Source organism: Buteo buteo, chromosome 7 (assembly GCF_964188355.1).
Source record: "Buteo buteo chromosome 7, bButBut1.hap1.1, whole genome shotgun sequence".
Lineage (NCBI taxonomy): Eukaryota > Metazoa > Chordata > Aves > Accipitriformes > Accipitridae > Buteo > Buteo buteo.
The window spans coordinates 44,930,778-44,945,406 of record NC_134177.1 but is presented as its reverse complement, the minus strand read 5'-3'; the positions used below and the strand labels follow the sequence as shown (position 1 = coordinate 44,945,406).

General features: G+C 35.4%; 1 protein-coding gene across 5 annotated transcripts in view; it reads right to left on the bottom strand.

Moving 5' to 3' along the window:
* Nucleotides 1–14,629, bottom strand: part of USP32 (ubiquitin specific peptidase 32) — an 81,114-nt gene that overhangs the window by 8,018 nt on the left and 58,467 nt on the right. For 2 of the 5 annotated variants that reach the window (XM_075032968.1, XM_075032972.1), the window contains exons 16-26: nt 11,385–11,544; nt 8,940–9,094; nt 8,187–8,268; nt 6,399–6,473; nt 5,643–5,799; nt 5,253–5,358; nt 4,425–4,598; nt 3,718–3,892; nt 2,909–3,060; nt 2,036–2,147; nt 1,266–1,477 (exon numbers count right to left, since the gene is read on the bottom strand). In XM_075032968.1, coding sequence (XP_074889069.1) covers nt 1,266–1,477; nt 2,036–2,147; nt 2,909–3,060; nt 3,718–3,892; nt 4,425–4,598; nt 5,253–5,358; nt 5,643–5,799; nt 6,399–6,473; nt 8,187–8,268; nt 8,940–9,094; nt 11,385–11,544 — 1,560 coding nt within the window. The remainder of the gene's footprint in view (nt 1–1,265; nt 1,478–2,035; nt 2,148–2,908; nt 3,061–3,717; nt 3,893–4,424; nt 4,599–5,252; nt 5,359–5,642; nt 5,800–6,398; nt 6,474–8,186; nt 8,269–8,939; nt 9,095–11,384; nt 11,545–14,629) is intronic. The other 3 variants (XM_075032969.1, XM_075032970.1, XM_075032971.1) reach the window with 3 other exon arrangements.

Sequence of the window (14,629 nt, the reverse complement as noted above, 5' to 3'; positions counted from 1 at the left end):
TTCCGATATTAAGTACTGTAAATTTTGATCACTGACTTGAAAACTGTTTTGTATTTTATGATAATATCACAATGTTATTTAGGCATTAGAGCACATCAACATAAATCTGTTTCAACAATGTACAATATTTTATATTTCATATGATGCACATTTCTTACTTTTCCTACCACATGGTAATATTGTAATGCAGCCACGCACCTAATGATGCTAATACCTATCCCAAAATGACCTCTGCACTAGGCAAGCTCACGTTTGCTAGAAAACAAAAACCTTTACGTCTAAAGGAGCGCTACAGAGTTGTGTACAACTTCTTCCAAGCAGACAAATAACCTTCATGCTACATCTCCCATTTAACATGCTGACTTAACGACACTAAGGTACAGCAAATGGTTACTACTTTGCATAAGTTTTATACAATTAACCCTTTCCATTGATAAGATTTTTGACAATGACAAGCATGGATTCCTGGAATAGCTTCCACAAACAACTTTTACTGGTTTTTAAGCTGTGTAACTAGCCGCTTGTAATGGCTCAAAAGCATTATACCAATCACCTAAGAAATTCTGCAAAATCTGAATCAAGATAACAGTGATAACAGTGGTTAGCGGCCACTTCTTGAGAGAATAGAGCAAAAAACCCTCATACAAACACACAGTAAAGAGGAAAGTTAAATGGTCTCCTGGCCCATATCCACCAGGCTCTAAATGTCAACAGACTCTAAAGTTTGGACACAGCGCACGCAGAACGCGTGGCTATTTGAGGTGTTCAGTCATCCGGCTCTGACATTTAGAGTTCAACTTAACTACAGATGCTCTTACAAAGTGTAGTAATGCTAACATAACGACCCAGGAATGTACTATATATCTTCACTCTGTTTCCATATAAGATGTAAGGCTTTTCCACATAATGGGAAAGAAATGCATTTCTAGTAGCCTCTCTAATTAGATTTTTTTCTGCTCAAAGAACCTGGAACATTTAATCAGGGAGTTAGCAAATGCCCAAGTATGCATCTCAGCATTAAAGAACTGGGAAGCATGCCAGTACTAGGGAAAGAAAAATACACCAACATTAGACATTACAATTTAAATTTACAAGAGTTGTGTTTCTGTAGAACTTGGCACTCAGTTAAGAGAGAAATATATTCATGCTCCCTGTTCTTAAGAAATAAAGATTAATTTATCATATGAACATTAAAAAAAGCCTCACTGACTTTCTTTCGAAGTGTGTTACGTGAACAATTTATAACAAATACAAAATTTACTAACCATTTTTCTGTGGACTGCAATTATATACCCTGTACATGGACTATCAGAAAGCAAGGGCACATGACCATTGAGAGTCCAGTTGGCAAGGTTACGTTCTGTTCCACATGGCACTACAGTATTTGGCATTCCATTTGGAATTAGGGCTGGTTTTGGAAGGTCCCCATTCATCATTATGTTGGGTGCTCCATTAGCCGATGGCCCAGTTGAGACATCTGTAGATAGACAATTACATTTTCAGTTAACTACAGTAACCAGAACTGATCACAAGATTTTTTTATCCTTCCCATTCTGTTCAGTGCATTTAATGAAATATCTTCTACTCTCCTTAAGACCAACATCTAACCTTTTATTTGCCTACAACTTTGCAAAATCAGAGCATGCAAGAGCAAAGAAAAACAGAGGTGTTTAAAACCCATAGATGAAACCACAAACAACAAAATCAGGCTTCCAATTTTTTATATGTCCTGCCTTAGAGCCAATCCAGAAGTAATAAAATATTTTGCGTGTTTCTTGTGTCTTTAACTGAAGTAAGTATATAGCGATCTTCAGACTGCTATCCTGGGTATGATTCTAAAAAGGATCACAGACCACCAGTAGATACTGAGACTGCTCACAGCTTCTCTGTGGATAAGAACTCTTAACTTATTTGTCTTTTCTTTAATCCTCACTGTTTATTTATTACTAAAAAGTAAGGTTTTCTTTTGAATATCTCCAATACCTAAGCACTGTGCATTTTAAATGAACAGGAAAATAAATATGTTTCCTTTTACCTGTCTGCACAGGACTTGATGCTGATGTAGGGGATCCTGGAATTGGTATTTCAAATGCACACAAAAACCCACTCACTGATAACCGGACTTTCTGGTTGTCTTGAGGAAAGTTCTTCAGTAAAAAACAGCAGCAAGTTAGTCAGACATGTATATACTTCTATCTGTGACTCCAAACATGTTTTGTCCTTCTGAAAAAAGTGTATCTATCAGCTCATCTCTCCCCTGCCACCTGCTTTCTTACACCTTTCTAGAAGGTAAAAAGGGAGTCAACAAGCACACCCCTTTGCAGATCTCTGTGGCAAGACATGAGAGAGTTATTAATGGTACTCTAAAGACACTGAGGGCACCTAGTTTCAAGCAGTTTTAATCCTATTCAATGACAGCAAAAAAATATTATATATATATATATATACACACACATATATACATGCACACTAAAGCCAGTCATTACTTATGCCTCCAATGTCTTGACAGTGTTTAAACTCATCAAAGCACTCTAACTTGAGATTTACTACCTCAAGATGATTTTATCCTTTTTTTCCTAAAAATATAATTACTAATCAATTCAACTAAACTTCTGCAAGCTTCTACATCACTATTAATTTTGTTTACAAGTGGCTTATTTTGGTTCAGTTTACTTTGATTTTAAATCTATTTAAAGCAAGCCAAATTACAGTTTAAGAGTGTGAAATAAAAATTCATAGAGATACAACTAAGCTGACTTTTTTATCACATGTTCAGTTAAATTATTTCACAGTTCTTGTAGCCAAAGCTTTATGTCAAAAAGAATGAAGAAGTATACTGCTGTACACAAATAACAAACAAAAATACCAAAAATATGTTGCAGCAATGAAGAATTTTTTTTCTTCTTACCTTTATATTGGAGCTATGCACTTCTGCAAGTAGAATCTGTTCTGGTTTTAGCCCACAGAGTTCACTTAACTGTTTTTTCAAACCTGTATACTTTTCATCCATGTTCAATCTCAGGCCATATCGAACAGGAGTAGTACCATCTAATTTAATTACTTTAAAGGGGAAAAGAAACACACTGGTCAGCAAACCAGGAAAGTTTTAATGAGAATAATACATTACAGCTACTTACTTATTAGAAAGTATTTTTTTTTCCCCACTTGAAGATACAATTTATTTAATTTTTTTTACCAGTCAATTTTCAAGGTCTGCATTTGAAATGTCAGAAAATCTCCTGCTGCATAGGCAGTAGAAAATGGTTTCAAAATTTGTTTCACTTTTTTATCATATTTCCTTTTGTCTCTTTTCCAAGAATACATACGTTCTTCATAGTATAGTTCGTGACCCATAAAGTATTTTTTGGTTGTACACTCCCCCTAGCCCTTCTTTTTCACTCCAGGCAGATTTAGGAAAACCTCCACAACACAGTGAACTGAAGGAAAGTTCTCAGAATCTCCAGTTTAAATGTTTCTCTATTAAGTCCTTCAGTCAAGACTGAAAATGGGTCATCTATCCTCTGTTTTTAAAGGTTTTATTTTAGTTTAACTGTATTCCATTGAAAATTCTTGTACTCTATTATATTAAAATAGTTATACTATTTTTAAGTGTAAGTACTAACACAAACAAAATTTGGACGTTTTATAGCTGTTCTACATATACAATTTTTATTTTAGCAATGACAAGTTTATAGGGAGTTAAACACTACTACTCACCTGTAATTTCTAGGTGCATGTAGCTATCCATTGGCAAAGGCAAGGATAAAAAATTAAAAGGGTCAAATCTAACACTTATATGTCCACAAGTTTTACATTTTACTTGTGACTTCAGCTGCCCATGAAATAAATCTACGACAATGGATCTGTTTCTTCTCAGGTGGTTCTCCCAGGCCTAAAATGAAGTACAAAAAACCAATACAAAGTTAGAAGCTGAAGACTACTTGCTTGAACTACAGGAAGTAGGATATGCTGTAAGACCTCCGAAGTTTCATTGGCCTATGGAAGGCAAATTATTTCCATAGAAGTGGTTTACCAATTTCTAATAAAAAGGAAGTATTTAGTTTCAACACAAGTAAATAAAAGTTATTTCAAGTAACACAATGATCAAGGTGACATCATTTAAAGTACTTCTGAAAGGTTCATCAGATATCTTGAAATATTTTGATACTCTATAATTCTGAGGAGCTGTTCAAAATGATTGTGAAGTCTCATCATTACACCTTTATTATAACACTTAAAACTCATTTTCAGCTCAAAGGTGAAATTGACTCCTTAAATCACAGATCTAACAAGCTCCAAAAGACAGTGCAGTCCTGTAAGAGTATTGTCACAGAAGCCTCATCAACAACTTAGCAGCTTAGTACTACAGGGAAAAAAACCCCAGCAAACAAACAAACCCCAAACCTAAAAATTTTAACCCATACCTCTGCTGCTACTTCCCAGTCTGGTCGACCATCACTGTCTTTCAGTTCAACATATGGCTTATCATGCACTCTGTTCAAATCCTCATGAAGACCATCCAAAAGAAAAGCCAGAAGCTCCTGTGAGTCTTGCTGTTGAAAGCCATTAAATCTTGGAGCATATTTTGCTATTGTCCACTATAAAAAAAGCCAGAAAGTTATTAAACATAATGTAACAAAGGTTGTAACAATAAATGAAAACATCGTAGACAAGATGCATGCTGTCAAAGAGCAAAAATTCAATTGCCAAGAGTTAAGGTAACCCCCTATACTTTCAGAACAAGACCATTTACAGGCAAATACATAATCTTTTGTCCCTAACAAGGGCTATAAAAGCCACATCTTACAGCACAACCTCTGATCCATATCAGGTAAGTCCTCTGACCTTACAACCACTGAACCATGATTATATTCCACAGAAAGCTGCTCAAGTCCTGAGTACCAGGACTGATGAACCCTGGCTTCCTCCAGATGTGCATCTTGCCCCTGCACAGCCCCTTCCTGAACACCTCCCCTACGTTCCTTACAGGCAAGAAAGCAAATTCTGTGACCAGTTTGGAGTAACATACGTGATGACTGGCTGCAAGGGATATGGTCATTGGCTTCACAGCCAGCTTCTAACACATGAAAACATATGTCCAAGTTTCCTTCCCTTTCTCTAGGGGAGATACTGATTTGAGTCCCAGAACCATTACAATACAGGTTACATCAAGAAAAAGTGCATTAAAAGATTTCTGCTATTCAAAGAAATTCTGGCTCTCTACCTTTAAATAACACACATTACAGACTCACCCGTAGCTTTAATGGTGCTATATTTTTCTGAGTTCCACTCCACAACTCCTGAACCAAATCCCCATAGCACTTGGCCATGTGTCCTTTCATTCCTATTGGATTTGTCCTAGGAATCATAAAGTAATTAATACCACACTAAAATTTAAACAAAATTCAAGCATGAGGATAAACAAGGAAGTGCAAAGGGTTCTTGCTGAACTGTTTTAACTCTCTCAGAAACAAAAAAGGTTATACTTTCACGTATCTAATCTAGTATCTGCTCTACAGCTGATGGTTGATAACACTGAACTTAAAAGGATTTATTCATACCATCTACTCCTGAAAGCTGAAACTCATTTTAAAGAAATGTTACAGCATCTAAAATGCCAATGGTCTCAAATAGAAAATTACCTGTTAAGCTCATAAAGATGTCTTCCTGAGATGAAATACCGTGTTAGAGGTTGTGTATTACTGACACACTGGATACTGGAGTTCATGAAACATGTGTTACCCAGATTGCTTAATCCAGTAGCACCCTTTTCAGTAGGAACTGAGAAAAAGAAAACAACTATACCAATTGTGCAGATGTGAAAAATTCAGTCATATATCAGTAAAGTTAAGAATATGACCTTTTCACAGTAACCAATTCAATTTAACCTGCTCCCAACTACAAGACTACAGCTAGCAGATGCAACAGAGGACCAGCCTGTCCAAAATACCTGCTCTCTCAACTTTACTTAACAGAAATTGAGGTATTTTGTTGGATCTGATCCACTATGGACATCAGTACAATCCATGCAAACTATTTTCAGGCAAATAATTATGGTACTGAAATTTCTGGATTAATTTGTTAAAATCCTTACTACTCCTTACCTTAAAACAAAAAAGAACAAATCCAAGATAATAAACACAAAATCCAGAATTTGCTATGTACCATTTGCTACTGCTGCATCTGAACATCTACAAATTTATCTATCTATACATCCAACCCTCCCACATTTCCAGCATCTAATTGAATAAAACAGAAAGAATGAGCAAAGCAGCACAGGCATAAAAGACCTCTTCCAAAGTTAAGAGCACTTATATTAAAAAGGATTGTTTCAACATAATATAGCCTCTTGGATTTTTCTTCTCATCGTAATTCAACTACTGTGCTGAAACACTTACCTTTATGTCTGTCTATTTTACTGCTGTTTGCTATAAAAGACATCTCTTCTGGCCAGCTCATGTCTTTGTTTCGAACTAGAAAGAGATATGGTATAAAGATTTTTTTAAAACTGTTTGTTACTTACTCCAGAGAGCTTATACAGCTGAAGAGGTTTAATTGAAACTTTCTAATATTTGAGATTAGAAATTTGCTTATTTTTAGTTATTATTTTCGCTAGTTTTCATTTCAGTGTTTCCAAGCATTACTGGAAATCATTCTAATACTGGCATCATTCCATCCATGCCAGTAAGATCTTTAGAAAGCAGCTCTGTGATTTCTTTCCTGTTGGTTAAGAAGTTTTACCATACTTATTCTATTACTTAATAAGGACCCCCAGATTTGAACAAATCTGTTTGCTTCATGAGCGATCACTAATATTTGTTGTTGTTACGAACCAACAAAAGATGCAATTGTATTTCAAAATAGGGACAAATTACATGTGTTTTGGGATAAAGCAGGACAAAAAAAGAAAAGCACTTATCTTGCATTGACACAAGCCATACAGCAAACTGGCTTAAGGAACTGAGCTAGCTGAAAAGAGGGAGTTATTTTTCACTAGATCACTTCTTACAGCCAGTTCCTCGGATAGGTGTCAAGTAGTTGTCCACGGTGAAGGCAGAGGAAGGGCAGACTGCTTCTTTCAGTTGCAGTGTTGACTTAATGCCAGTTTGTTTATTGAACTACAGCCTCAGGGTTCTGTTTCACCTGATTACGGCAAGGTGCAGCCCATCTCCCTACATATAAATTCCCATTTCTTCTCTTGTGTCTAGTGATTAATGCAGATACACAATGAACTGCATCAGCCACTCTGCCAATTTTAGACTGATCAAATATGAGCTGAGCCACATTACAAAAAGGATGAGTCCATCTAGCACACCAACCTAAGGTGTACTACAAAGCTACGCTAAGTGAAACTTGTATAGAACCAATGCAAGACCCAGATTTCTATATAGCCTTTGTGATGTAAGGACAACAGCAGAGTGGATTAACTATGTACACTTCCGTTTCTCCTATTAAAAAATTAGCCGAAAAAGTCAAATTAGTCGAAAACTCAGCTGATCTGTGCACCCTGATACCTTTGACAAAGGCTTAATGTATTTGTGACTGATAGCACTACCTAGCGCAGTAGCATATGGCAGGAGGATGAGACACAATAGACATAAATTGAAACAAGAAAGGTTGAGACTATTTATGACACCTTTCCACCACGACGAGACTCAGCCGAGCAGTCAAGTCCAAATGTGTTAGGTTCTCTCCAGATGTGAAAATAAAAGCAGCTTGTAACGTAAATATTAGAAATGAACCTGACATGGACTGAAGCATGCGCTTTTCCTCACCTTTTGCTTTGTCAGTAAGAACATGTTCATGCAAATATTGTAACCTAAACTCTTGTAAAATTAGTGAAAAAAACCCCCAGATAACAAAAAAGCCTCAGATGCCTCACCCCGCTTTTGTTAAATATCTGGTATTTTAGTTATTACTGTAGGGGCGGTGGATTATTTGAAGCGTTGGTATTTCTTCCTGTATTTCTTTCAATACATGCATATATAGAGACAGACATCTATTTACACATACTCTTCCTTCTCAAAACATTTCCAAAAATAAAATATTTGGGCAGTAGGCCTATATATTTGTGTAGTTTGGGCAATTACAGAAATTGGTACTACACACAATATATTAACCATACCTATACTCACATAAAACTATTCATTTTTAGTGTGTAAACAAATTATAAGCCCTTTTTATACCTTCTATTACTAAATGCTGCTCATCTTGGATTTTAAGATACTCCAGTCTGTGATCTTCATCATCCAGCAAAGTAAGATAGTTCTGCAGGAGAAAAAAGTACTTCATACAGTTATTACTTCTAGATTTAAAACTCTCTGAGGATATTTTAATCTCGAAGCAATGAAATTAAAACTCACAAAAATGAGAGCACCAGTTTCCTACCTATGTTAATTGAATACAGTAGTTCACTAATCTCCAGAAGCATCTAGTTCAATGCTTTAATTTTATGTGGTATTTCTTTAGAATGAGAGAATTACATGCACTTAATGATTTGGAGGAATACATTCTGCTTGTTCGTTGTGATTTGTTCACATACACACTTGAAAAAGGTTCTGGATGGCATGTCAATGAAAGACTATATTTTTATTTCCATTTAAAACAGTTTCTATAAAACTTCATCAAGCCTTGTAATAGGTCAACCAATTGCCAATTTTTAAATACATCACAGGATAATTAAATGTTTATCAAGATAAGTTTTCTGGGACATTAACACCAAAATCTAAATTTCACTGCTTGCAGTGCACAGAAAACTCTAGAAAGCAAGTAGCAAGAGTTTTCCAACCTGGGTGGTTAAACTGTAAAGGAAACTTACATCCTCTATTTTATTTTTTTTCTGTGCATGTGTATTTAATAGTTTCTAGAAAATAGTAAGATATACAATATCCAATAGCTGATTAAAAAAAAAAAAAAGAAAGAAAAAAGACCAACATTACCTCACTATTGTATAACCAGAGGCGCATATCTTCTTCTTTTATACGTAGCCTCTGGGAGAGATATTCATGTATCTCTTTAATTGTTTGCATACGACTAAAGCAGCCGGTGTAAGCCAACACTCTTTTTAAAGGAGCATTTGGTGAAGGTACATTCCCTGGATTCACAATCATAAGAAAAGAGCAAAAGATAATGTATATACCCACAGGCCAACTGAAATCAGATCAATAAACTTATACACTGCATATACTATAAGTACTTTTGTGAAAAAGAAGTACACAGTTCTACTGCTTTTGTTTATGGATAAAATAATGAGTTAGATTGAAAGCTAGTTGTTACTAACCCTTTGGGACAACAAACTTGCTATCACAAAACAGATAAATTCACCTCCCTTCTTACCAAAACCTAGTAGAAAATTGCTCCCCTAAGATTCTCGTATGAAATAAATAATTTAAAAGAACTTTTCAAAGACTGGACTATTCTTTTTTTCTCTTGAAGACAAAGTATCAGAGAGAATGGTAATTTTCAAAATAAAGGAATTCAAAATCTCATGAGAATTTTCTTTTTGAGAGAACACTTGAAGTAAAAAATAAGGTCAAACAAATCAGTCTGACTATTCTTGGAAGTAGCATGACTTTGCTTCAGCTCTTCTATGGAGATGAATGCTGATCTGTGAAGATGAAATCAGCTTGGCAGTTTCACAATAAAAGTATTCTTCATAACTAAATTCCTCAGCACACATTCTGTGAAGACACCTAGGATTTTCACCAGAATTTCTCAACAATCTCATATTTGCAACACAAATTAATTCCACCAGTCGAGATTGTTGCTCTTTTCTGTAATATCAGCTCATCTTTAAACAACACATTTGCACAAGAGATGAGACCAACTTTACATGCTTTATTTTTTGCGCTTCTTTAGTTTAACCTTAGGAAGTTCCCCACTCCTCACAGAGACAGGTCTGTAATGTATTCATGAAAAGCTTTTATTATACAGCCAAACCCAACTGGGCAACTGCATTACTTAAGTAACCAGAGAAGCGACATTGTTCTACTTTCACTGTCAAAAGATTGAAATAAAATAAATAGTACCGTATGAAAAGACGGAATATTACATGCAATTTGCCAAGAGAGTAAAACTATACTGTAATCATCTTGTAAGTCAGCAAAGCATCAGTTTTGCTTCAGTATACCAAGCAAAGTACTCATTTTGGGGGAAGAAAACAAAAAAGCATTTTCTAAGACTAGGGATCAGAGGATTAGTTGTAAGATTACAGCAAGAAAGCATATTTGAAAACTCAAAAAGATTAATAAATGATTGGACAAATAAATTAGTGCAGAGCAAAATAATTCCAAATCAAGATCAAATTTGGCACATCAGAAGATTCTCTTTATTTGAATTTGGGCATTTTAGGATGTCCAAACAAAGCAGTTTCCATTTTAGTCAAGTAGGAAAAATGAATTTGGGTAGCAGGCAGTTTCTGTAGCGGAACTTGATCAAGCAGGCAGCCGCTATCTACACGTTAAGTTTTAGATTCTACCAAAGCAGTGAAAAATTGAGCATCTGCATGAGATTTTTAAACACAAGCTAACACTAGCAAGGCTAAAAGATTTAATTTTCAGTAGTCAGGTGAGTCCATTTCTGGGCATATGTTACTGTGGATGTGTATGTATATCTGTGTGTATCCAAATGCACTTGCATGTGAACATCAGGTATTTCTTCAAACCTATTGTGCAACGCAAGTATGCAACTGTGCGTACAAACTGGTAACTGAAAACAAATCCTGCAACACTTTTCAGATGAAATGTGAAGCCGCAATCTAAAGATTATTCTTATAGCCCATTATTTTTACAATCTTTTGGTGAGCGTTACCCACCACAATTATGGCATATATATTCTAGTTGTATGTTTATGCTTCCTACTGAATTGTCTTTCAGAACAGCATCAAATAATAGTCTTCATATTCCATTATTTCAATCTCTTTCTAAAGACTATTAAATAACTCTGGACATTAAAGCCTAGCTGCCTAAGTAACTCAGAACCAGTTGGCTGAACAGTGATTTCATTTATTATACCACTGTACAATCAGATACACACCCCAATGCACAGATGCATCTATTCTATGGCTACAAAACTAACTACCGACAGGAATAATCAGATCTGCCCTTCTTAGCCGTTTAGTTTATGCAGTGCTCATTTCTCACTTTCAACTCACCAATCTCTTTGCAGTAACTACGCGACTTAACTGACTTCACTGAAAATGCTCCCTCATGCCTCTTCCTTTCAAGAGAAGATAGGAGGAAAGCCTTTAAATCTTTACCAAATGCTGATTGTGCCTTACAGTTGATTAGCTGGTGTACAAGCACAGTGGCAGCAAGCTTCTACAGCTGTGGGTCTCGCTTTCTTAGAAACTGCGCACTTGTATTCTTGCTGCATTCTTAAGTTACCTCTAGGTAAATGCTGAGGAAACATTCTCAGGCTCATCATACCCATATTCACCCAGATGTTTGACTGCTGCGTTCGAGTGGCAGGCTGCTGTCTCAGGAAGAGCAGGTAGCGAGGAAATAACTCTAGTTCAGGCACATTTGTTTTGCTGTTTTTGATCACCTAGTAAAGACGTTTAAAACACATTTTAGAGACTGCTGTTCCAAACGTGTAGGAAATCCCAATAGGAACAGGCAGTAATGATTAAAGCAGATGGTTAAAAAAATAAACTATGTTTCACTAGGAGACGAGAAGTCTTCTGAACTTCTTATGGGGTCTTAGGCAAACATCCACAGGAATAACAATTTACTGATTTCTAAGCCCTTTTTGAAGCTTACTAGTTGCAGACTGTCAAAAGCAAACACCTTATTTAGTGGAGCATAGCTTCCTGTACAACACCACGGAATGAACATTTTTATAATTCCTGAAATGTATGTGAATCTACAATGAGCCTCATTAATTCTACTCAGTGTATACTTCAATACAGAAGTTTCACAACTGTTGAAGAAACTCAAACCTGCCGAATAAGACATTTGTTCTGAACTTTTTGAACTATAGGATTGAATTACAACCTTCATATTGTAAAAACAGACTGAAACTTACTTTTGTTGCATTTTAGTATGTTGACAGAAAAAGCTGAAATTACCCACAACACGACTTGCAGCTTTTCAGTCACCATTTCTACAAAGATTTTGCTATCTAGATCCACCCAAACGTAGACATACATAAATGGCAGGAATGTTTACTAGTTTTGTGACCATGTGAAGCAGAAGAAAACGCTCAGCTTAGGTTGTGAGAAGCAATATAATGCACTAAAGTATTAAACTTCAATTACAACAAAAACAATAGTGATGACATTTTCTGGAAAGAAACAACATAATAGTCCCTACTGCGGGATGGGAAAGGGACTGTAAGTCCCTGTATACACGGCTGCAAGTAATCGAATGGTCTTCAAAAATTCAAGTGTTCAGATAACTAAGTGCCAAAATATTCCTTAATTATGGGCTCAAAAGCTACAGTTTATACATATATTATTTATATTTTTTTTCAGACAGGATACCCCAACTAAAATTGTCTCATTCTGAATAGAAGTCTCTTTTCGAATGAACCTATCACAAAAATCTCAAGCACAATAGTTTGTGCATAAAGAGATGTGGCCTTTTCTGGATCATGAAAGGTGTTTGTTTCCATGGTGAATGGGTGGGAGGAGGATAACAGAAGCCAGTGATTTTTCACTGTAAAATAATTGCCAGTACTATGGCTAACAGACCAAATCGTCAAAAATCATACAGCTAATTCTCTCCCATTTGTGACACTGAGTATTTGTGGCACCAAACACCTAATCTCTATTGCTGCCATCAAAAAAATCCCCTCACTTCCTTTTTTTTAAGTGTAGCTCCTATAAGAGACCGCCTGACACAGAGTAAACCAACCACTATATGGAATAAATATACGTAACAGAAATTGAAGAAAGTTTCCAATGTTTCTAAGTGAATAGACCAAATTACTTCATTTTTTTTCTTGCCTCTAACATCAGCCTACTTTTTTATAAATTCAATATCAATAATTCAAGGTATGCCAGCTGTAGCTCCAAATGATTATGACCTGTTAATCGTTTTGCAATATTACACACAGAGAAACAGAGAGATAGCTCAGTAAGTTGTGAGTAAATTATACGATTCAACAATGGCTATTGCTATATAATTACTGCTTCTCTTTCAGAAATACTGTTGCTGTTTTAACTGCAACTAAAAAAATCTCTCATTGGGATAACACAGACCAATTATTAGTCCACTTAGTCAATTCCATTTAATATATAGCACTTTCACATTTGAAAATTATATTCTGCAATACATTCTGCATTGTGACCCAAATTAATTTTCAATTAAAGATATTATAGCTTTAATATAGAAAATACTAGTGTTACTTACAATAAGTCAATTTCAGTCCTTCAAGGCTTTTTTTCTTTTTTCTAAACAAAAATTTTATGCAAACAAGTACAAATACCACCTTATCTTTGATAGGCTGTTGTTAATTGGTTCATTTTATTACAAGGCTTTAAGTGACTACAGGCAATTAAATAATTGTTGGTATAAAAATGCAGTATTACCGAATCGTAAATACATTTTTTATTACACAATGGAAACACTTATGTTAATTGTTTGTAAAACTATTTCACAATTTTATTCTGATTCACTGGTTCTTCTGCTTACAGTCCAATGTAAGATATGTGAAAATTAACTGCATATGAATTATTTGCTGACAAATGAGTATTCCATAAGTTTGGAGGAGCATTACTGATTCTGTGCTAAAGAATGAGAATGATCATCATTTACCTCCCCAGTAAGATTTTTAGTTATTTGTTAGAAAAAATAAAGGCAATTATCTTAATACTAGAAGAATGACACAAAAGAAATATTTATTTTGACTATATGATCTGCTCAAAATAACAATTAGTATTTCACATGGCCACAATACATACTACCTGCAACAAAAATTAACACTGAGCAATTAAAACAAGAAGGGCCTGACTGGATGGGTGTATCAGGTGAGATTACTGGTCTTTGCTTTTAGCATTGAACATGGTTAACCAGAATCATGCTGATGCAGCCTTAGACAGTAGATGTCAACTCAACTTTAGCATTTATTTCTTGAGAAATTGCTTATGATAAATGCTTTATTGAAAAGCCTTTGATGAGAAGCTGAACAACTTCGCCAGTCTGTGCAGTACTCAAAAGCTGATGTGCTCATATGCAAATTCTTTTTAGGAATACCTACTCCTGCAGCTTGCAGCTACAGCTCAGAAGTGCTTCTGAGCAACCATTTTGACAAAGAATAGCCTTTGCCTGTTTTCTTCACTAGGATCACCAACTGCTATCTGTTTTTTAGATCTTCACTAAATCTTGCATATTATGTCCTCTATGACACTGAACTTGAAGGACAGTGTCCTTCCCCCCACTTCATTAAATTGTGAGAGAAGAAATGCATTTTCAAAGCTACAGGCGTCCCAGTTTTGATTTTATTGGTTCTGCAGACCAGCTGAAAATTTATCTTAGCTTTTAAAGATGAGTGTTTTGATGCCAAGTCTTTTAAACTGATCTCAAGTTTACTTTTGTCTGCTTTAGTAATCATGATTAGTTGAGCGGCATTTCTGCCCTGTTGCACTACCTCCTCCTGGGGATTATGCTGCAAACCTCCTGGTAAATAT